The sequence below is a fragment of the Chiloscyllium punctatum genome, chromosome 15 (genome assembly GCF_047496795.1).
Source record: "Chiloscyllium punctatum isolate Juve2018m chromosome 15, sChiPun1.3, whole genome shotgun sequence".
NCBI lineage: Eukaryota > Metazoa > Chordata > Chondrichthyes > Orectolobiformes > Hemiscylliidae > Chiloscyllium > Chiloscyllium punctatum.
In genome coordinates, this window is record NC_092753.1 from 56,550,719 (window position 1) to 56,576,239 (window position 25,521).

The window sequence follows — 25,521 nt, forward strand, 5'->3', positions numbered from 1 at the left end:
GGTTTGTTTGCACCACCTTTCCTCACCTTCATTACACATAGGCAGGAAATAGAAGGAGCACTGTCTCTTCAAGAGCAATCATGGGTTATATGAGAAAAAACATGATTTGAACTGTTAAAATCCAATCTTCAGTACTGTTAAGTAGATAGAATTACCTCATTCTATCACCCACTGCCATTCCTCTGAAAGTAAATCTATTAAGGAGAAAAAGAATAAGGGCTCAGGTTATACATGAGCAGCCTTTGGTGTCATAAAGCTGATGTCACATTCCCAGATTCTTGTTAATATCATTGGAAAGAAACATTTCAGGTAAGCTCCTTAAAGAATGGTGCTAATTTTATGGCACCCATTAATATATTAAATTTTATTATAATAACCAGTGCACATTTTCTTTTTACACGAGTAGACAAATTTTAAAAAGTTCAAGTCTAAAGTGATAATGCTGGTCCATTTATTTGAGTCTAAATTATTGTACATTGTAGATATGAAATCATCTGGCAGACAACTCTGCAGCCGACTCACGTTATTTCTTAATTCATATAACTATCTGGTAATAGCCTGGTGATATTATGAAATCAAATCAATTTTGATGAACAATTCAGAAGTTTGGTTTGAACAAAAAATTCTGTGAACTCAGAAAATGTAAAAGTTTTTCAATTTGGCAGGTACAAGGATATTAAATTCAAAAAAGTGAATTAAATGAATTCATTTTAAATAAAGTACGATTGTAAGTGAATCTTTGCTCATCCAACGCTCTTACAGGGTGCAAGAGAGGATACAAATTTACTTCATGATTGGTTTGTCTTGTATTTCAAAATGGTAGCCTATGCTCAGGTTTTATAAAGGTATATTGCAAGTGGCATTTGGCTACCTTTTCTTTCTAGTTTATACTACTCAATAAGTTATGTTTAAAGACTATTCTAAACATACTGTTTAATTTTATTGACAGTACATAGACACAGAATAAAGATATTTTTGGATAATTTCAAAACAGGAAATCCTGCCAAGATATTTCAGCAAATCTGAAACAAACCAAAAACAACGTAATCAATGCAGTGGACATGCATTTTTGTTTTGTTTTGAACAAGTTGTTACTGGTACTCATAACTTGAAAACTAGTAAAATTAGGCTTTTTTATATCAATGTTCATGTTCATGACAGTTAGGATATGGGTTGTTTGCAATAGACAGCACTGTATTAGAAAATATTTTGCATACACCAATTTCACATACGTTTAAACTGGTCAGATTTTCAAGGCTGAAATACATTTCCAAAATAAGAATGTGCACCTTATGTCCATTGCATTGCATTTGAAAATGATCAGTGTGCTACAATTATTGAAAGAAAAATGAGTGTGATTTAAAATTACTCAAATAAAATAGAAAATGCCAGAAATATTCAGCAGATCAGGCAGCATCTGTGGAGAAAGAAAGAGTCAAAATTTCAGGTCAATGATCTTTCATCAAAAAATGAATAAGATTTTAAGCAGAAAAAAAGGTAGTGGTGGAAAAGAGCAAAAAGGAAAGGCCTGTGAGAATATTGAAGACATGAGATTAAATGACAAAAGGATGGTGAAAGGCAAGAAATGGTAAAATGTCAAGAGACAAGAGATGGATCTGGAGCAGATATAATTACAAAATAGTAGAATCATTACAACTGCCATTTGAAAAAAAAAGGGTTAAAGATCATGATTTGAATTTGCAGAACTCTGCTGATGCAGAAAGGAGAGATGAGCTGCTGTCCCACAAACTTCTGTTTGGAATCATTAGCACAGTTTAGGAGGTCGAGGACAGAGATGCCACAATGAGAGTGGAGCAGAGAAATAAGATTACAGGCAACTGCAATCTTCAGGTCACGTTTACAAATCTGAACAAAGTTGTCTAAAAAAATGATCCAATTTATGTTCAGTCTCCCATGTGCAAAAGACCACATCAATACAGGGTATTGAATTGAAAGAACTATGAATAAATTGCTTGAAGACATTTTGGAATTATACACTATAGGAAAGGAGGACATAGAAGGGCAGGTTTTCACTTTCTGAACTTGCATGGGGTAGTCCTGGAGTAAGGGAGAGGTTTTGGGAGTAATTGAGGAGTGGCTCAAGTTGAAAGAATGAGATCATGTTGTCGGTGGTGGCAGAAAATGTTCCATTAAATGTGAAAGCAACTGAGATGGAAGGTGAAGGCCAGGGACAATATTGTAGTTCAGTTAGGGAATGGATGAAAACAGCAGTGCAGGAAATGGAATGGACGTTTAGTTTAGACAATATCAATAAACCATAATGATTTTACTGTTCAATATGTAAGCTGAAGAATTTGAATATCCTTAGTTGCATTACACATTTTATGATTCTGAATAATCTGGTGTTTGTATCTGCTCCCTCCAGCACTGCTTTCCTGCCTTCTTTTAGAATATGGTAAAGAAAAATTGCAAACTGGGTACTGTCAAAAAAAATGTAGAGCATAATCTTTTATAGACAGGCTATAGCATAAATACTACTCCATGGCATAGCACAGATTACTGGAAAGAAAATAGACAACAAGCTAACAAAGAGATTAGAAGAGGCAGTGGAAAGTTTGAGTCAAGAGACCTTCACAGAATAGCACCCAAGGGCTGAGGGAACTTGCCAATGTTGGAATGTAAAATTGATCAGTGTCAAGAATAGTAGCACTGAAGGATGAGGGTAGAGACTGCAATGGTAGGACAGGGCAAAGCCTTCTATTCTACCACTCAGTCACTGGACTGAAACAGAAAATTTGGAAGTTTGCATTAATGCAAGCTTTGTTTTGGAAAAATGGACATTTCTCTTAAGGAACATAAAACAGAAAATATTTAAGGGAGAGTAACATCTTGTGGCACAATAATACTATTCAATATGTTGGTCCATCAAGTTTTAGACTACACTGCAAAGACAGGCATATGCAAAGACTGTAAATTAATTTTTAACACTGCCAATTTATTTTAAAAAGTGATGCTCTCCGTTTCTGAATCCACATTTGCCATTAAAACCTATAATCATAAAATTGCTATGGTGGAGGAGACCATTCAACTCATCATGTCTGCACTAGCTGATCACACGAGCAACATTACCTAGTACCAATCTCCTGCTTTATCCCCATACCCTTGCACATAATTTCTATCCAAATAATCATCCAATGCTGTCTTGAAAGTCTCAGCTTTAACTGCCCCTACATTTCCAGACAATACATCCCATACTCTAACAAGTATTTTACAATACGTGATCAAAGGAATCATTATGATTACAGTATTCAACCAACAATACGCACACTATTGAGTAGCTGCATGTGTGAGCTGAACTGCCAAATTGTGAAAAGTTTAGAGGAGTTCAGGCTAGCCTGCACTACTTGAAGGCAACCTGCATGTCTTAAAAATAGGGTGTTATTCTGAGTGGAGCAAGAGAATGAGTTTGACCTGGGAATAGCTCATCATACAACACAATAATATACATACACCAAAGTTCTCCAATGCAGTACTGGAGTGCTTGGTGCAGATTCAGGACAAGAGAAGAGATGCTCTCCAGGCAGGTAGACATTAAAAAGGCAATGGGAGCAGATATCCTTCATAATTGATGTCATGAATGTGGCAAGAAGTTCAATGACTTCATATGTACAATGGTGGTCAGTGGATGCAACTTCAAATGCTATAACTCATCAATTACACCACTAGACTCTCACTGTTCATTTCATCAATACCCCTTTAATCACTTCAGTATTAATCACAACTCATACTTCATATTCATAGCTTCACCTCACCCTCACACAGTTAGCGCAGTTAAACATTCCTGATCCATTTGCACATACTGCAAGCAAGTTAAGTATAACGGGTACACCACTAAAACAGACCACAATACATACATTCACACATCTCTTGCAGGAATGATGATAGAGAACTTCAGGCAGTATCACCTAACTGGTTGTATATTCTCATCTTGACAAACAAATGATGATGGATATTATTGGAGCAACCACAACTAAGGCTAAAGTGAGGTTGAAGATGAATTATACTCCTTCTCACATCTCAGTTCAATCCTCCTCTCAATTTATTCTGATTTGCAAGCTGCAATAGTTTAAGCATGTAGCTCCTGCTTTACCACTTTTCTTCCCTCCCTGGAATCTTCTCTTGTGAACCTAAAAAAAATGCATTGCCTTGACAGAATTTGTGATCACTGCAGGTGCCTGCTACAGAGTTGGAATATTCAAAAGGCAAGTGTGTAACTTATTGACAACTTCAAATATCACTCTCACCTATGTCAGGCTCCTACTCATCAACTACAGTTCTGCCTTCAACACCATGATCCCCTCCAGACTAATCTCAAAATTCCAAGACTTTGGTCTCAGCTCTGCCCTCTGCAACTAGATCCTCAGCTTCCTGATCCACAGACTGGAATCAGTGAAGACCAACAACACCACCTGCTCTACGATAACCCTCTACACTGGTCTCCCACAAAGATGTATTCTCAGCCCCCTACTGTACTGCCTGTACACCCATGAATCTAGCCAAATTCCAAACAAACACCATCTACAAGTTTGCTGACGACACTACCATGGTAGGACAGATATTAAATAACGATGAATCAGAATACAGTGAGGAGAGAAAGGGCATGATGACATGGTGCAATGATAACAATCTCACTGTCAGCAAAATAAAAAAAACCTGCATGGAGAAAAGAGGCCACGCCTCCATCTACATCGGCGGAGCTGAGGTGCAGGGGTTCGAGAACATCAAGTCACAATAACCGACAATCTGTCCTGGACTTCCCATGTAGATGCAACAGTCAAGAAGACGCGCCAACATCTCTTCATCTGGAGACTCAGGAACTTTGGCATGTCCAAAAGGACCCTCACCAACATTTACAGATGCACCACAGAAAACATACTATCTGGGTGCATAATGGGCTAGTACGGCAATTGCTCTGCCCAGGACCATAAGAAACTACAGAAAGTTGTGTGTGCAGCTCAGACCATCATGGAAGCCAACCTCCCAACTATGCACTCCATTTATACTTCTCTTTGCCACGGAAAGGTTGCCAACATCAAAGACCCTTCTCACCCGGTAATACTTTCTTCCAAGCTCTTCCATCAGGCAGATGATACTGAAGCTTGAACACAAAGATACAGAAGCTGGACAGCTGAATGGATCTCTCTAACTTCAAATAATGTTGATCTTGCTTTGCGTGCCTCCAGTGCAGTTGTCACCTTGTACGCCTCATTCTAAGCATTCTGTGATCTGTATGCTCTTGTTTGCTATGATTGGCATGTACTGCTCGCAAAACAAAGCTTTTCATTGTAGTTAGGTACATGTGACTACAATAAATCAAATATTATATTGCTGCATTACAATAATGTTTAATGCAGGAACTCGAAGACCTGAGTTCTGCAAAGGCAAGTTGACTGTTATGTTAACCATAACTGTGTTAGGCTGTCATGCATAACAGTACTTTTCCAATTGTTAAAAATACTATACAGCATTAAAATATTTTAAAATTCCAGTCATCTTTTTCTGTTATATTTTGCGCTGTGATTTACAATCAGACAATTTTGATTGTAAATCAGAAAATTCAAAAACATCTCTTCATCTTATACCTCCAATAATTGATAGGTTCTCTGCATTGAAATAGCAATGAGATATCTCTCCTTTCAACTGGTTTCAGGCTACGTGGTTCCTTATACAAAGTTTTTATTGTGTCAGCAGTAGCCATTATGGGTTTCAAAAGCTACAAACGATTTCAGCTCAACTGTGTCTCTATTGACAGACAGTGATAGCATTAAAGCACATGACTTAGGAGCAGAAGTAGGACATTCAGCCCATTAAGCCTGCTCTGCCATTCAGTGTGATCACGGCTGATCTGATCATCCTCAAACCCACTTTCTTATTTCCTTTTCCCCATATTGCTGGTTTTTGTTATTAATTAAAAATCTATATCAGCTTTAAAAATACTGACCTAACCTCTACAGCTCTCTGCAAAGAATTTCACAGATTCACTACCCTCTCAAGGTAGAAATTCCTCCTCATTTCTGTCTTATGATCACTTATTTTGAGATTGTGGCCTCTGGTCCTAAACATTCCTACAAGGAGCAACAACCTTTCTGCATCTGACCTGTCAAGTCCCCTAAAATCTTGAGAGCTTCAATTAGGGCACCTCTCTTTCTTCTAAACTCCAATAAGTACAAACCCAACCTCCTCAACGTAGCCTCAAAAGACAGTCCCTTCAGGTGCAGGGTCAGCTGAGTGAGCTTTCTTTGGACAGCCTCCAGTCCCATAAAGGCTTCCCTTAGATAATGGGTGCAAAACTGCTCACAGTATTCTAGTTATTGTCTGACTAGTGTCTTGCACAACTTGTGCAAGACCTTCCTATTTTTTATACTGCATTCCCTTTGAAAGAAAGGCCAATATGCCATTTGCTATTTCTGTTACTTGCTGCTGACCTATATGCTAGTTTTTGAGAATTATCCATGAAGAGTCCCAAATCTCTCCATCCTATAGCATTCTTTAGTCTTTTATAGCTCCTGTATTCTTCTTTTCAAAATGTATAGCCTCCCATCTTCCAACATTTTTATTTCCATCTTCCAAGTTTCTTCCCACTCACTTAGCCACCCACATCCCTCTGTTGACTCACCATTGGCCTTCCAAACTATTTTTGTGTTATTTGCAGAAGTGGCTTTAGTACGTTCACTTTCCTCATTCAATTCATTAATATATACGTTGCTCTCACCACCGATCCTTGTGGCACTCCACTAGTTACAGTTTCCATACTTAAAATTCCCCCTTTCTCCCAACTGTCTGGGCAATCCTCTATCCATATTGTCTCCAAAACCATGGGTTCTTATCTTCACGTGTTTTACAAGGCATGCATTCTGAAAATCCCAATATATCCAAATAAAGGTAAAGTCATCATAGTCCCTGAGGATCACAGGGCTGCTCTCTCTTTAGAGAGTTTAACCTGAAAGTCACTACATCTCAGAGAATTTGAGAAGGAGAATCTTTCATGGAAACCTCAGTCAGTATGGAAATTGAATGTGTGCTGTTGGCATCACTTCGCATTGCACACCAGCTAACTGAGCTAACCAACCCCCTACATCCAAACATAGACAGAGTCTAAGTATTTATTGAAATCTTCCTGGTTCCCTGTTCATTATTATTTGGATCCACTGTTCATTACTTTCTCCAGCGTGGGGGCAGCACGGTGGCACAGTGATTAGCACTGCTGCTTCACAGTGCTAGAGACCCGGGTTGAATTCCCGCCTCAGGCAACTATCAGTGTGGAGTTTGCACATTCTCCCCATGTCTGCGTGGGTTTCCTCCAGGTGCTCTGGTTTCCTCCCACAATCCAAAGAATGTGCAGGTTAGGTGAATTGGCCATGCTAAGTTGCCCGTAATGTTAGGTGAAGGGGTAAATGTAGGGGAATGGGTCTGGGTGGGTTGCTCTTCGGAGGGTCGGTGTGGACTTGTTGGGCCAAAGAGCCTGTTTCCACACCGTAAGTAATCTAATCCAATCAAAATATTCTAACAAATTTGTCAGGCATGAAATCTGTGAGAAAAAGACAAAAACTGAAGGCAGTCACTAATGAGCCAAGTGTGCATTTCAGAACGCACAAAACTGCATGGGGCAAGTTCAATGTACACAGAAAAATCAAAACATAAAATGGTGTATGGGGAGTATTCCGGTTGTGGCCACAGAAAACTGCTATACAACTGTAGAAAGCTGTCTTTATTCCTGTATACCAAAAGTCTTGCCATAAAAGTCAACCTAGAATTTGCTTTGCCAATTCTCTTTTTCTGCATGCTATTTTGAGCGTTCCACCCACAGGAACGTCCAAAGTTCTCTGTACTAACACTGAAAATGTTCACAGTTTTTAAAAAAAAATATTGTTTTATTCTTACTACCAAAGTCAATAACCTCACAGTTTCTCTCAATCTGTCATTTTGTTATACACTCATTTTAACTTGATTTACATCTCTTTGCAGCCTTTCATTATCCCGCTCCCCCTGTGTATACTTGAGTAAAGGTTGATCTCATGTAAAAATCGACCCCCTATTTTTGGTCAAAAAATATGGGATTTTTCGTATATCTGGTGTAAAAGTCAGCCCTGGTTCTTCACAAATAACAGATCAACATTTGAGAGTCAAGGTATTATCCTGTACATAAATGTTACGATGAGGAATTTTTTTTCATGCTATGATGTGTTTTGGTACAATTTACACCAATTTGGTGTAAAAGTTTAAAACGCATCAGGTCAGAGTCAGGTGACAACCTCCCTTTGTGTGTAGCTCAGCTGAAGTCAGTTCCCTACAGCACTCATGGAATACACATACCTAGTTGAGATTTTGTAAATTCTTCATCATTTTGTAAAAATGCCCTCCAGAAAAAACAAAAATTATATAGCGGTATTTAAAATGAAAGTTATTAAAGCTGCAGAGAAGTCAACTAACTGTGCAACAGCAAAAGAATTGTGTGTTTTGGAGAAACTCATGAGAAACTGGAGAAAGATATCAAACCAATTTCAGACAATGCCAAAATGAAAGTGTGCCAACAGAGGTAAACCTAGCAAGTGGCCATAATTGGAGAAAAAAGTTGCTGAGTGGGTACTTGAAAATTGTCAAAATGGAAAACGTGTTATTCATGAAGCCTTCCGAATCCACGCACAAAGTGAATCAAAGGAGGATAGAATTTTAGATTTTAAGGCAAGTGCTGGATAATGCACAAAATTCACGAGAAGACATGACTCCATACGATGACATCATTCTTCATCATGATTATGAAGCTTTATTTGGTACTGAAGATGTTGAACAGTGTGATTTTGCAGGATTTTAATCAACTTTTGTATTTGACATTAGCTTAAAAATGTGTTGCTGGAAAAGCGCAGCAGGTCAGGCAGCATCAAAGGAGAAGGAGAATCGACGTTTCGGGCATAAGCCCTTCTCCTGACCTGCTGCACTTTTCCAGCAACACATTTTTAAGCTCTGATTCCCAGCATTTGCAGTCCTCACTTTCTCCTAGTTTGTATTTGACATGTTTAGTTTAAGATGTACCATATTATTGTAACTTAAAACCATATTATATTTCTAATACAGTTTTTGTATGTATAAATGAAAGTTTACTAATTCATTTTTGTGTCATTATCTTTATCCTGTAATTACCATAATCCGTTGTGATTGTTTTCTTAATTTGCTTAGAGATTAACTGGGCTTCTGCTAAAGGTACAATATTTTGGACTATAGCATGAATTTAGGCCACTCAAAAGTAGTATTCATATAATATTTGACCCTGAAAATTTAACCTTAAAAATAGTCCAAAAAATTCAACATTTACAAAAGTATGTACAGTATATTCCTGCCTATATTTGTATCGTCAGCAAACATGGATTTGTTACTCCTGGGCTTGAAGTTATTAATATTAATTGTAAAGTGTTGAGACTCCTGCAGCGCTCCACTACTTACAGCCTGCCCCATTTCTCACTACACCCTGTTTTGCTCCATTATCCAATCCTCCAGCCATGCTAACATATCCCCAGATCAATGAACCCTTGTCGTATTTCTATGTAACAACTTTTTGAATGCGTAACACCTTTTGGGAAATTCAGGTTTGCTACATCTACTGGCCCTCTCTTTATCTGCCCTTCTTGTTACTTGCTCAAAGAAATCTCTATAAACTCATCAAATACAATTTTTAAAAGTCCTGCTGACATCATTTGATCTTACTCAGTGCGTTCTGAGTGCATTGTTAATATTCCACAATAATAGATTTCAGTACTTTCCTGACAATCGATGTCAGATTTACTAACTTATAGTTATCTAATTTTTTCTTCCCCCGCCCCCCTTTGAGTAGCAAGGTTCAATTTCCTAACTTCCAATCCCGACCATTGTAGAATCTCGGAAATATAAGAAAATAGTAACTAGTGTATCTGATTTCTCTGTAGCCGTCTCTTTTAGAATTGTAGAATGGGGGTTTGAATGTAGATAAATCCTGGATTTGCAAGTTTTTACTCCCTTAACTTTCTCTAATATTTTTGTCTCTGATGATACTTTGTTTGCATATTTTACACTTAACTTCTTAGTTACCCTCTATATTTGGTATGTAATTTGTCTCCAACTGTGAACACAGATGTAAAATATCTGTTCTACAGCTGTCCCATTTCCTCATTCCAGATGATAACTTATCCTGTCTATGACTCCAAGGAACCAACATTTACTTTAGCTATATTCTCTTCAAGATTCATTCTTGCACTTTGAGTTTAAAATAAACTTTTTGAGTCCTTTGAAGATTGTCAATAGGCCAAATGTCAGATAATTCCACACCTAGAATAGAAAAAAAGTAGTGTTTGAGTTTTGGATCAACTAATAGAGATATATAAATGCAGAGCTGAAAAAGCAACTTTCTGATTACCGCTAATGATCAACTAAACTGAAAGAAAACCTGAAACAGACTTCCTCAACACTCAGTAGCAGACTTTGTTAAATTATTATTCATTCACAGGTGAAATGATCATCAACAAGAACAACATGGTATCTTCTACGTCATGAAATGTCCCAAGGCGCTTCACAGGAACATTACAAAATAAAGTACACTGAACCACCCAAGAGGATATTGTGCTGGATTTACCAAGAAGCAGAAACAGCAAACTCATGCAGATTGTCACTCAGTTTCTTCTTTTTCAAACACAAAACAAAAGTTCTGCATTCTGAAAGTAGATTCTGATTACGACTCGTTCAGAAATACAGAGCTGCACTTCTACTCTGATAGGTCCCTCACTGGATAAAATAGCAAGGCAAAGGCAAATTATGAATAAAGGCAAAATGCTGCGGATGCTAGAAACCTGAAACAAACAGAGCATGCTGGAGAAACTCAGTAGGTCTGGTAGTATCTTTGGAGAGAGAAACCGGGCTCATGTTTTGAGTCCGGTATAACTTCTTCAGATCTGAAGAAACTTTAACTGTGTTGTGCTCTCCACAGATGCTACCATACCTGCCAAGTTTCTCTAGCATTCCGTGTTTAAGGCAAAGTATGTTCCCTTTGTCAAAGCAGTCAGTTGCCATATGCTGAAAAGTATAGGTGCAGCATCATAGCTACTTGGACAGCTGCTGTCAAAGGGCAAATATGTAAGGTAAGTGTGAAGCTAGGGTGCCCAGGAAGATAAGATGCCAAGGGAAAGGGGATAAGTGTCAATCCATTAGGGTAACAAGGAAGCCAGGAAAATAGTGGAGTTTTTGGAGTAGGACAAGACAGGAGATAATTGGTTGGGAGGCAGGGATGGGGTTGCCGAGTGTTGAATCTGGCAATGACACTGTGAAGGTTGGGTGCTGGTGGAGAGATGGGTCTGTGCCAAGTCTGAAGCAATGGGATTTCGTGCTTGCTGGTGAGGATAGAAGTGGGTGGGAAGAAGTGGAGGAGAGTGGAAGTCAGGTCCTAGGAGGGATCAGGGGCTGAAGAGCTCCTAGGAAAGGGTTGAGGCTATGTTATGTCGACAATGAGTCAGGTTTGGCCCAAAGTGGGATGAGCTTGCACTGGGTCCTGGCAGACAGGAGGGTCAGGTTGGTTCAGGATCTGTGGGGTATAAGGGTCTTGGACAGAATAGTTAGGTACATTTTAGGCAAGCTGGGGCTTCCATTTAATACTTAGCCTGGAGTTGGACTTTTTATTTAATAGCCTAACTTGTCACAAGTAACTGATTATTTATCTTCAGCAACACCCCCAGAACTCCCCAATTTAAAAAGGATTCTTTCGGACAGTATTGGGCAAAAGGGAATTGTCCAGCAGAATCTTTAACTTACAGGGAAATTCCTTTGGAGTACATCACAGGGATTCCATAGGATGCCTATATACAACACCTATCTATGCTTCAGAAGCGGTTATGTGGCCATCAAAACATTTGGGCCATTAGGACAGACGACCAAATGTTTCTCAAAGATCTCGTTTTTGGAAGCATCTTAATATATGGGAATGACCTGCAGAGGTAAAAAAGTGAGGTGGGCATGTTCAGAGCCTGGATCTTAGACAACTAAAGGCACACCAATGCTGGGGCAATTGAATTGAAGTGCAGAAGAGGCCCGAATTAGAGAAAGACATAGGTCAGAGAATTGTGGAGGTGGAGATCATGCACATGGGGAAGAGTGAAGCCATGGAAAGATTTGCAAGCAAGGATACAATTCCAAAATCAAGGGAGTCAATCAGTAAGCAAAGGATGGGAAAGAGGATGGGAAAGAGGATTTCCTGTGTTAAGACACGAGCAAGAGTTTTAGATGACAGAGGGTACTGTGAGGGAACCAGTGAGGAGTGCATTGGAATAGTGCAATCTAGAAATGAGAATTACAGCAGCAGATGAGCTGTGACAAGGATGAAGTCAAGTGATGTTAGGGCTGAATTACAATCTGTAAACTGGAAGGTAACAACAGTCTGCAGTTCTATCTTACGTATTCTTAGTACACTGCAATCTTGAAAGTTTATAATAGTAGAGAAACTCAACAAATGTACATAATGCACTGGTTTTGAGCTGGCAGCAGAGTTAGGATAGAGATATTACATTGGGGTATTTCAATGGACTGAATATCCTTTTCACACTCTGAACTTATTCAGAGTTTTTAATCAGATAGTTAATCAATTCAAGATTATTGAATCTAGTTATATAGAATATTATTGCTCCCTAAAGAAATGTCCTTTGACATGGACATGATGTTCAATCACCTATGAAGGCATTTCCTAAGCAGTCACATGTAGAGCACCAAATATACTTAGTTCTGCTTGTGTTTTGGGGAATATGGCAAAAGTTTTAATATCTCTGCAGTCTGTTTCCTAAAGACTGATTTTCCTCTAACTAGGAGCTCTGGAAACCTTACCTGGAGCGTTGCCTAGGTCGGAAGACTGCGATCCCAATTAAGAGTATCAACAGCATGCTGCTTTGTAGCTTGATGGTCTGTAAAATGTCAATGCAAATATAAAGTCCTTCCAGAGAACTTTGTTGATTTAGACCAATTTATACATCAGCTTCTTAACTGTCTATCCTGTCCATTGACTGGGAGCTCAATTCTGTTCCTCCCAAGTCCAAAGGTTTAGACTCCTTTTCAAGATGAGTAAAGTTATTATCATGCTGAGGCATTTTCCAAAAAATTGCTTACTATTAGAAAAGTTAAGAATTCTGGAAGAAATGAGAATGATGATAATTTGCATGACAAATGAATATCCTTTGCACTTCCTCTAGTTGTTATAAGGGGTCTTACATACTGCATGCTGAACAGAAAGCCAATGAACAGCAGCTTTGGTATCAGACGAAAGATTAAATATTTGGTCAGCAGTGGAACTACCTAAACTTCGAACTGACCAAAAAGCTAAGAAGAATAGAAACTTTAAATTTTACTCCTCCAGGTAAAATAACCTGAACTCACATGCTTTCATTCAAGATAGATTGTCCACAGAGTGCAAAGGGATTTACAGAAAGAATAGCTTTGCATGCTAATTTGCATATTTTAGATGTCAGTCTGTACTGGCAAAAAAATCAGTACAGACCAAACTGCTTCTCTCTAACTCCATAAACACTTTCCCAGACCCCAATCTGCTCCACCTGAGAACTAATACACTGGACTGTTTTTTTTGCACTCAATATTACTGCCAGTGTTAATGTCATGAATAGTGTCCACTGTGTCCTAGAAGCAAGAACTTTGGAGTAAAGGATTTCTGGCCTAAGCATACACGGGCTTTATTACCTGCAATTAATATTCTTAGCAACGCTGAGAGAAAAACAAAGAAACAAAGAAAATTTACAGCCCAGGACCAGGCCCTTGAGCCCTCCAAGCCTGTACCAATTCAAATCCACTGTCTAAACCTAAGGATCTGAAAGAAACAAAGAAGAGAATCCTGTGTTTGACATCCAGACTCAAGCAACTGAAATAGGAAGATATCTGGTAATGAACAGGGGATGCAATGAGGAAGGAAGTGAGAATGGAACGGAGGGTAAGGGCAGGGATTCTGGGAGCACCATTTTAATGGAGCAAAGAGACACTAATACTATTACTAAACAAAACTTTTGGGGAGTGAAAGTATCAAACAGCCAGTGCAGTTGATTAAAGGAAAGACGAGTATCAGCTTGCCCAATTTTTGTTTTAAAATGTCAACCTCAGAATATTAATATTGCTAGGGAGGCCAGTATTTATTCCCATCCTTAATTACAAGTGACAAGGTGATGGTGATTCATTTCAGTCCATGTGGTTTACATGGCACTTGGGGGAGGAAGTGATACACTTTATTTAGGATTGGCTATCAGGCAGAAAACAGAGTAGGAATAAATAGGGTACTCTTGTATTGGCAGGCTGTGACGAGTAGCCTATATTGCAAGAATCGGTACTTGGCCTCCAGACGTTCACAATATTTATCATTCATTCAGATGTACAAACCAAATACGATATTGCCAGAAGTATGGATGACACAAAGCTAATTGGGGATAAACGTTGTGAGGGAGATGTAAAGTGATTGAAGGAGATTTAGACCAGCTTAGTGAATGAAGAAGGACATGATACATGAAATAAATGTTTCAAAATGTGAGTTTGCCCACTTGGTAGGAGGAACAAATGTGCAGAATATCTCAAACTGAGAGAGAGTAGAAAATGTGGATATAAAAAAGGAACTAGGTGTCCCTGTTAATAAGTCACAGAATGCTAACATACAGATGCAGTAAACTAACTGCATGCCAATGAAACATTGCAAGAAGATTTGAGAACAGTAGTAGTAGTAAAATCTTGTTTAAATTGTATAGAAGCTTGGTTGGGAGTCCTCTGCATCCCTGTTCCAGAGGTGTGTAATAATGTCTCTAAACAGGCTGATTAAAACACATCTAGATGTTTGGTTAGACACTACCTGAAGTACTATGTGCAGTGTTGATCTCATAACTTCAGGAAAGGGAGCACAATAAAAGTTCACCAGACCTGCTCCTGGGATGCTAGGAAGAGAGACTGGGGAAACTTGGCCTGTATTCTGTAGAGTTTTCAAGAATGACAGGTGCTCTCATTGAAACCCACAAGAGATTTAAAGGAGAAAATGAGGACTGCAGATGCAAGAGATCAGAGTCGAAAAACGCGGCACTGGAAAAGGACAGCAGGTCACGCAGCATCCGAGGAGCAGGAAAATCAATGTTTCAGGCATAAGCCCTTCATCAGGAATGAAGATATTTAAAGGAACAGGCAGAGTAGATAGAAGAAAGATGCTTTTGGTTGGGAGATTTGAACTAGGAGAGGCAATTTAAAAATAAGGGGGGGGGGGGGTGGGATGTGGGGAGGAGGTGGCAGTTAAAATTGAGATATGAAGGGGGGGGGGGGGGGAGGGGGTTCTTTTTTCCACTCAGAGGGTTGCAAATCTTGGGAATTCTCTATCCCAGAAGGCTGTGGAAGCTCTATCTTTGGGAGCATGTTTAAGGCAGAGTTTGATAGATTTCTGATTACCAATGACGTAAAAGGATTGAGGGTAATGTGGTCAAAAGGCATTGAAGCATTCAGTCAGCATGATCGTATTAAATGGCAGAACAAGAAAGAGTATTCCTGTTCCATGTTCCTATGTAGGCACCCCCACAGTGCCATCTGATAGCAAGTTCTAGGATTTAGATGCAATGAAGAAGCCGATATAGATTTCCAATTCTGGATGGTACCTGACTTTGTGGAAAACTTGCAAGTTAAATTGGATGTTTGAAACTGTCCTTTTCATGGGCAGGATACTTTCAGAAATTTTTCAAATTTACCAGATAAATGTTAGTGTTGGAGTTTAGTGCAACAGCCTGGTTAGAGGCACATGTGGTTCTGGAGCATATCTTCAGCATTAGAGAGACAGCTTAGTGGGCGGCACGGTGGCACAGTGGTTAGCACTGCTGCCTCACAGCGCCAGAGACCCGGGTTCATTTCCCGCCTCAGGTGACTGACTGTGTGGAGCTTGCACGTTCTCCCCGTGTCTGCGTGGGTTTCCTCCGGGTGCTCCGGTTTCCTCCCACAGTCCAAAGATGTGCAGGTCAGGCGAATTGGCCATGCTAAATTGCCCGTAATGTTAGGTAAGGGGTAAATGTAGGGGTATGGGTGGGTTGCGCTTCGACAGTGCAATGTGGACTTGTTGGGCCAAAGAGCCTGTTTCCACACTGTAAGTAATCTAATCTAAGCTTCTTCTCAGGGCCCATAACCTCTGCTATATCCAATCTGTTCCATCAATTTTTGGTATCACATGGAATTAATTGAACTAACAGAAGATCAGCTGTGATAGTGGAGGTCTCATTGGAGAAGTAATGATGGATCATTCATTAAGCACTTCTGGCTGAAAATGGCCACAAATGTTTCAACTTGTCTTTTGAGTTAAGCTCCAGCTTCATTTGGGATAAGGATGACCACTGAGCATCTGCCTTCCATTAGTTGTTCAATAATCTAACACTGTTGTAAATCTGGCAGGATAGTTGAGAATTGATCTTATCTGTTGGGTACAGGATAGCTTAGCCATCAAGAAAATGCCATTTCAATGGCTCAGCATGCAACACATCCCCTTGTTATGGCTTTACCAGATTCACAATTAATTTTTAGATATCCTTGGTACTGCTCCCGAAATGCTCTACCACATTACTGGTTAAACCAGAGTTGATTGGTTAATTGCAATCATAGAGTAAGAGATAATGCCAACATCAAGGTTATAGATTATCGCGAAATAAAAATTTGCTGCTGCCGAATGCTTTTAGTGCCTCTTGGATGCCCAGCTCAGAGTTCCTAGACTGATTCAGAATTTCTCCAATTTAGCACATGGTGCCAGATAATAATGTAAAATATCCTGAATTTGAAAATGGGATTGTCATTGTTGTCACTTATTACCAATGCCATCAGATGCATCTATGACCGGTACATTTGGTGGGGATTAGGTCAGTTTTCCCTCACATTGGTGCTCTCAGCTGCCTGTCTGGCAGATATGTTCTTTAGGACTTGGACAGTTCATTGGACAGGCTAGCAAACCACATTTGATGACAAAGGTTAGTATCAGCAATGGAAGGCATTGAACTCCCCTTAGTATCCATTGTGTTCTCTTTCTGCCTTGCAGAATTTATTCTTTTATTCACTGAGCCAGTAGTCATTGCCAGTCATTTTAAAAAATGTATATGAAAGGACATAGAATTAATTAGGGTCCACTGTTTCAGTGAAATTGATCTGGAAAGAGAGAGCTTTTGTAGAATAAACCAGAAAGTGCTAGAGAAACTTATCAGGTCTGGTATCATCAATGGGGAAAGATATAATCAACATTCCAAGTCTGATATGACCTCTTCAGAGCTGCAAAATTATGATTTTCATTCTGTTGACAGAGGAGGAATGAGTGGAACAGATGGTGACTATGCCCATGTTAAAATACAAAGGGGTTGCAAAGGAGAGATAGAGACATAAAATAGGTGTAAAAGGTGGGAGAAAGAGAAAATGGACACACACTACTAAGAGCAAAGACAATGAAGTGCAAATGAGACACTGCTTTTGGGATTGACGGCTTAATCAAAATGGAGGACAGAGGCCTTGCTTTGAAATTGATTAATTCAATATTGACTCCTAGAGCTTTTAAAGAGCCTAAGTGGAAAATGTGGCTCGATTCTTCCAGCTTGCATTGAACTTCATTGGAACACTATAGCAGGTCACTGTCTGAGTTGCTTGCCATTTCAATAAATCATCTTACTCCCATGCTAACATTTCCATCCTGACCTTATTTAAGAAATGTGGCAATGAGAAACCAGACAATTATAGACTAGATAGGCTAATACTTGTTTTGTTTGAAAATGTTAGTCTACAGTTAAGTATATCTTGACAAATTTTCAGCTTTTGAGAGGGTATTTGTAAACAGTAGATAGGTTTTTTTTAAGAAAACGTGAATTAAGATTTAGACAGCAGAATTTCAATGAATATTATTTCTTTGGACTTTCAGATGATATTTGATAAGATCCCTCATAAGAGACCATAAGCAAAAATAGAAGGCAAGTTGTTGATTTGGTATGGAAATTGTCTGCGTGAAAGGAGGTAAAGAGCAGGAATAATAAGCAGGTATTCTGATTGTGAGGATGTGAATTGCAGTGCATTAGAATGGCCTGTGTTGGGGTTCCCATTATTTTTGTTATGAATGACTTCGATGATGGGCTAGAAAGCCATATGCTCCAATTTGCCAATGACAAAGATAGGCAGGCAGTGATGCAAGCAGTGAGACAGAAGCAAAAAAATTACAAGGGGTGGGAAAATTAAATGAATCGAAAAAACTATTGCAAATTGATTTCAATCAAAGCAAATGTGAGGTCATCCACTTTGAACTTAAAAAGGATAGGGAATTTTCTAAATGGTGTAAATCTAATAGTCACTGCAAACAAATAAAAATTGGACCCAGATGTACAGATTATTAAAATGACATAAACAGACAATCAAAGAAGCTAATGAAACGCTGTCCTTTACAGCGCTGGAAAGCAATGTGCTGGAAGTCATGCTTCAGCTATACAAAATCTTAATTCAACCAATCTGGAATTCTGAAGCAGTTCGGGGAACCTTACCTTAGAAAGTTGTGAAGAACAGCTACATTAGACTTGAAAAATATTAACTTCATTTCTCTCTCCACACATGCTGGCAGACTCTGTATTTCTCAGCATTTTCTATTTTTTTTTTACTGAGGAAGGATAGATTGGCCTTGCAGGGAATATAGTGCAGATTATCAGAATAATATCTGGACTCCAAAAATTATATTACAAGGAATCATTTCCCAAACTAGGGTGGTACTCCTGGAACTTAGCAGAATATGGGATGATTTTCAAGATATTACAACAATAGATAGATAAAATGGAAATAAATTACCTCTGCTGGTTGGAGAGCCTATGGTTGGGGGGGTGGGGGCAGTCACAGAATAAAAATCAGAGTTACATTTTACTGAACTTTAATTAGGAAATATGGCTACATGCTAAGTGTCAGAGGAAGTTTGGAACTCTTCTGCAAATAAAAATTGATGACTGATCAACTGTAAATTTTTAATCAGAGACTGACAAATTTCTGTTTTATTACAATATGGAGCAAAGGTCATCAAGCAGACATTATGGAGATCAGCCACAAACTTATTTTGGAGATATTCAACGGCCCATACCTGTGTGTATATTGTTACTTGTTTTTACTGGTAGTTATCAATCTTGAGTTGTTAATTTTTGAGAACTGCATCAGGGTTTTGAAACCGTTGGCCAGTTATACTTTATTTTCTAGACTGATATGTACAGAAAGCTAAAGCTACAAATAGGCCAAATCAAAATTGTAAATTTTCAGCTAAATCTCTAGGGGTTGCAAATATAGAATTAAATTCTTTAGTTGTGAAGGAATGAGCACTAAAACACAATCAAAAATAGTGTATAGGAAGAGGAGTAGGCCATTGAGCATCCTAAACCTGTTCTGCTATTTAGTCATGGTTAATTTGTGACCCAACTGCACGTACCTACCCATATCCCTTAATGCACCTTGTTAGCAAAGATATCTCAATCGCATTCCTAAAAATTACAACAATCTATTGCCATTAAGAGTGTTCCAAACCAACTGTGTATGTAGAAATAAGTCTTTCTTAACTTCAATCCTGGAAGACCTGGCTCTAATATTTAAATAATGCTCTTAGTCCTAGACTTCTTAAAGAGCATAAATATTTTCACGTAAGCAGCCCCGTCAGGTCCTCCAATACCTTGAAAACTTTGAAACAACCCATGACCATTTAAATTCTGGGAAATATAAACCTAGTGATATGCATCCCTCTCCTCTGCATGAGTGCAGGTGGCTGCATTGTATTGCATCAGGGTACATACGAACATTAGAAATAGGAGTACGCCAGTCAAGCCCTTCAGCCTATTCCACCATTCAATGCATTTATGGTTGATTTGTTAGTGGCCCAATTGACTTTCCTGTCTATCCCATAATCCTCAACTCTCCTATATAACCAAGATCCGTTTAACGCATAAGAAATAGGAGTAGGAACAGGCAATTTGGCCTGTCGAGCCTGCTTAATCATTCAATATGATCACAGCTGATCTGTTCATGGACTCAGTTCCACTTAGCCACACACACACCATAACTCTTAATTCCTTTACTGTTAAAAATCGGTCTTTGTCTTAACAAAAAAAAATCGATGAGACAGTCTGCTTCACTGGGCAGGCGATTCCACAGATTCACAACACTTTGAGTGAAGACGTTCCTCCTCAACCTTGTCCTAAATCTCCTCCCCTTTATTTGGAGACTATGCCTCCTTGTTCTAGTTTCACCCACAGTGGAACCAACCTCTCTTTTTCTGTCTTATCATTTCCTTTCATAATTTTATATGTTTCTATAAGACTCCCCTTCATTCTTTTAAATTCCAATAAACTCAGCCTTGAATGACTCAGCTTCCACAGCTCTCTGAGGCAGAGAATTTTGAAGAGTATTTAATGTTGAAAAAATGGAAATCCCTCTTCCTGTATGTTTTGAACGGGAGATGCCCTGGTTCTAGATCAATAACATCCTCTTAGCAACTAGGCTCTCAAGTTGTCTCAGAAATTGTTCTGAACTCCAATGAGTGTAGACCATAAATGATTCCTGGGATGAAGAAGTAATCTAGTGAACCTTCTCCAACCCATGTCTAATGTAAGAATATCCCTTTTTGGAAAAGGAGCACAAAACTGCTTTATACTATAGCTGAAAATGTGTTGCTGGAAAAGCGCAGCAGGTCAGGCAGCATCCAAGGAACAGGAGAATCGACGTTTCGGGCATAAGCCCTTCCTCATTCCTGAAGAAGGGCTTATGCCTGAAACGTCAATTCTCCTGCTCCTTGGATGCTGCCTGACCTGCTGCGCTTTTCCAGCAACACATTTTCAGCTCTGATCTCCAGCATCTGCAGTCCTCACTTTTTCCTGCTTTATACTATAAGCATGGTGTTGATGGCTCATGCAAGCACTAAGATACAAACTACTGGTACAATTCAAATGGAGTGAATGCCTGAGGAGCTTCATTTCCCTACTCTGGGATTAGAAAATAACAAATGACACTATTGCCAGTGTTTTGAAAGCGCTAGGATTCTTCATGTGCTCTTTGGTCTGCTGTGGTTAGAATTCGTGCTGTTGGAATTAAAGAATAACAATTCAAAAGATTAATGCCATATGCTGTCCTGAAGAAGTATTTTAAGATTTCAAATCACAACAAATTTCAAAGCAGTACAAACATCAGGTATACTTTCATTAATGTCTATAAAGACAATTATAACAACCATTGTAGAATTAAAATTTAGAATATAAGTTAGTAAAGTTGGGAGATATTGAATCCAACAGAATTTGGATCCAAATACAAATCATCCAAAATATATTATTTCTCCATGGGGCAGGCAGACCCATTGGGGAAAATAGAGAAAGCATCTTGATATCTTTGTACCTAACCATTATAACGTACTAACAACCAGGCTGAAAAGTCATTCAAGAATAAAAGCAAAAGCTGCAAAAATTGCATAATGGATAAAATATTTTCCACATGACTGCATAAAATGGCAAAATGCAGGGCAAGTGAATTTTTAAAAAGCATGGAAAGGAAAGAATAATTCAACTTACCTTGTAATATATTTAAAATTTCTTTAAGAGACAGTTTCCTGATTTCTCCCCTAGGAGGATTGCCATGTTTTCTACTTTGTGTGGGGTGGAGGAAAGGAAATAATGTGCACCATTGAAACACAAGCCTGGGGTTAGTTATTAAAAAGGTGTTGCAAATACTGAGAGAACACGGAGTTCTCGCAGAACTGCATTACTGCAATAAAGAGAATCCTCTTCAGGCACATGAGCACACAATTCTAATTTCAGTTACATACACCTGAAACAAAAGTATTATTTTGCACTTTTGGTGCACAGACACTACAAACATTGAAGAAATGACTCCATCCCAAAATCATTTCATTTAGAACCCATCGTCCATATTATTTTTTAAAAATTTAATATGGGTTTAAATGTATTTTCAGGAAATAAAGAAAAGAACGTCAACTCTTTGCAAAACTCAGATCATCAATCATAATATTTCCAAAAATAAAATTAGTTTTAATTGGCAAGCTGATCTGCTCAAAGTTAGATCAACCATAACTTGCTTAGAGTTACTTGAGCTACTCCACCCTCTAAATTAAGCTCAATTTATAAATATTTCCATTATGTTTGCAGATTTAATTTAGTGACTGTTGTCCACTAAGAAATACGCACCGTCAAATGGATAACAGAAATGGACAATAACAGAAAAATCACAAAAATTTAGTAAATATCAATTTCTTAATGTAGAGAGATGCAATTTAAAGGAATATATATATTACATCCAGTCAAGAAGATTAGAATTACTTTAGTGAGGGCGGCTACCATCATGTTAGAGTTTTGAGTTGTCCTTTGAAATTAAGGATTTCAACACAAGTTAAGTAACATACTTGTGAAAAGATTTGTAGCTCGGGTGCTCGTTGTTGTGGTTCTGTTCGCCGAGCTGGGAATTTGTATTGCAGACGTTTCGTCCCCTGTCTAGGTGACATCCTCAGTGCTTGGGAGCCTCCTGTGAAGCGCTTCTGTGATCTTTCCTCTGGCATTTGTAGTGGTTTGGATCTGCCGCTTCCGGTTGTCAGTTCCAGCTGTCCGTTGCAGTGGCCGGTATATTAGGTCCAGGTCGATGTGCTTATTGATTGAATCTGTGGATGAGTGCCATGCCTCTAGGAATTCCCTGGCTGTTCTCTGTTTGGCTTGTCCTATAATAGTAGTGTTGTACCAGTCGAATTCATGTTATTTGTCATCTGCGTGTGTGGGCATTAAGGATAGCTGGTCGTGTCATTTCGTGGCTAGTTGGTTTTCATGAACACCAACTAGCCACGAAACAACACGACCAGCTATCCTTAGTGCCCACACACGCAGATGACAAATAACATGAATTCGACTGGTACAACACTACTATTATAGGACAAGCCAAACAGAGAACAGCCAGGGAATTCCTAGAGGCATGGCACTCATCCACAGATTCAATCAATAAGCACATCGACCTGGACCCAATAGACCGGCCACTGCAACGGACAGCTGGAACTGACAACCGGAAGCGGCAGATCCAAACCACTACAAATGCCAGAGGAAAGATCACAGAAGCGCTTCACAGGAGGCTCCCAAGCACTGAGGATGTCACCTAGACAGGGGGACAAAACGTCTGCAACACAAATTCCCAGCTTGGTGAACAGATCCACAACAATGAGTAACATATATTTAAGATAAAATGATTCAGACAGTTTGATTAGTATTCTAAAATATCAGGGTAACGTGATGTGTGGTGAATTCATAATGTGTGGAAAATAAAGGTTATGCTCTTAGCTCAGATTATTTGACTATTAACAGTCTACTTTATATATATATATTTCCTAATCAACCTGTCCAGAGATATTTTGATATACCTCTGGAGCAGGTGGGACTTGAAATCTGGGCTTCCTGGTCCAGAGGTAGGATCACTACCTCTATTGTACATTATTGTGCTTTCACTGGATATTCAAATGGTCAGCATACTTTTAAAATATAATCAGATGTATAATCAGATGTATAATATTTAAAACTGTAGTTGACTTAGGTTGTGGGCACAAGGTGGTACTATGTCGTTTGTCTTGTTCAGAATTCGGGGTGTTCTTTGCGTCAGTTCTTGGGGTCTCAATATTCCCTGGTATAACCATTTCCTCAATTATTATGAAGAGAAAAAGACGTAAATTACATTTCATTAAAAAAAAGACCTTTGTAATGTTTACACTTTTTGTTAGGATTCTGTGTTGAAGTAAAATCCTACGGACCCTCAAGGAATGTGATCTTTTACAGTAGCTGTCAGTAGTTATTTCACTGCAGGTGAGATAGTTTTTGTTTCCACATCTGCATAATTCTTGCAGAAGCCATTGAAATGTAGTCCAAGCAGAAATCCAGGTTGATTTTCATCACTCCAGCTGAAACTAATCAACTGTACTGGGCATTGTTTTTGTCTATTCAATAATTTTGGTAAGACAAACCAGGGCAGGATTTATGCAGTTAATTGTAGGGTTCTGGGGAGTGTTGCGAAACAAAGAGACCTAGGGGTACAGGTACATATCTTCTTGAAAATTGAGTCACAGGTAGACAGGGAGGTGAAGGTGGCATTTAGTATATTTGTCTTCATTGGTCAGAACATTAAGTATAGGAGTTGGGGGATCATATTGTGACTGTACATGGCATTGGTGATGCCACTTTTAGAATACTGCTTACAATTCTGGTCACCCTTCTATAGAGAAGATGTATTAAACTTGAAAGGGTGCAGGAAAGAAGTGGATAACAGAGATCCAGTAGACACAATATATCTGGACTTCTGGAAGGCATTTGATTAAGTGCCGTAGAAAAAGTTAATTCACAAGGTTGGATCATATGGGGTTGGGGTAATTTATTAGCTTGGATAATGACTGGCTGACAGACAGAAGACAGAGTTGGGATAAATGTTTTATTTTTCTGGATGACAAGATGTAACTACTGGGGTGCCATAAGGTTCAGTCCTTGGACCCCAGCTATTTACAATGTACACTAATAACTTAGATACAAGGATAGAAGGCTGTATTGCCAAATTTGTGGATGACACAAAAAATGGGCGGAATGGTAAACTGCAATGAGGAAATAAGAACTTTGCAAATGGATATAGGTTAGAAGAATGGGCCAAACTGTGAAATTTGGAGTTTAACGTGGATAAGTGTGAGGTCATACATTTTGGTCAAAAGAAATGGGAAGGTGACCTATTATCTAAATGGGGAGAGACTTTGGGGTGCTCTAGTGCAGAGGGATCTGGGTGTGCTCCTTCATGAGTCACAGAAAACTAGCATGTCCTTACAGCAGATAATAAAGAAAGCGAATGGAATGTTGGCTTTTTTAGCTGAAGGAATAGAATATAAAAGGTAAGGAAATACTGTTTCAACTACACAAGACATTGGTGAGACCGCTCCTGGAACATTGTGCGCAGTTTTGGCCCCCTTATTTGAAGAAAGATTTAGTGGCATTGGAGGCAGTTCAGAGCTAGATTGATCCCACCGATGAGGGGATTGTCATATGAAGAGAGATTTAACAGTTTAGTCCGATACTCTCTGGAATTTAGAAGAATGAGGGAAGATCAAATTGAGGTATTCAAGATGTTAAAGGGTATGAACAAAATAGATGTGGAGCAGATGCTTCCTCTTCTGGGGCATTCTAAATGAGAGGCCATAGCCCTAGAATAAGGGGTAGCAAATTTAAAATGGAGTTGAGGAGAAACTACTTCTCCCAAAGGATTGCAAATCTGTGGAATTTGCTACCTCAAAGTGTGATGGATACTGGGACAGTGAGTAAATTTAAGGAGGTAGACAGATTTTTAATTGGTAATGGGTTGAAGGGTTTGGGGAGAAGGCAGAAAAATAGGTGTGAGGAGCATATCAGTTATAATTGAATGGCGGAGCAGACTTAATGGGCCAAAAGGTCCAATTCTGCTCCTGTACCTAATGAACGTATAAAAGATTTACAA

The 25,521-nt window shown here is 38.9% G+C and overlaps 1 protein-coding gene across 7 annotated transcripts in view; it reads right to left on the reverse strand.

Moving 5' to 3' along the window:
- The window catches only part of dcaf6 (ddb1 and cul4 associated factor 6), a 225,207-nt gene that overhangs the window by 28,124 nt on the left and 171,562 nt on the right, over nucleotides 1–25,521 (reverse strand). For 4 of the 7 annotated variants that reach the window (XM_072585182.1, XM_072585186.1, XM_072585184.1 and 1 more), the window contains one exon: nucleotides 156–194. The exons of 2 other annotated variants lie outside the window; for them this stretch is intronic. In XM_072585182.1, the coding sequence (XP_072441283.1) occupies nucleotides 156–194 (39 nt within the window). Of the gene's footprint in view, nucleotides 1–155; nucleotides 195–20,940; nucleotides 21,096–25,521 lie in introns of those variants that run through there. One more of the 7 variants, XM_072585187.1, reaches the window with a different exon arrangement.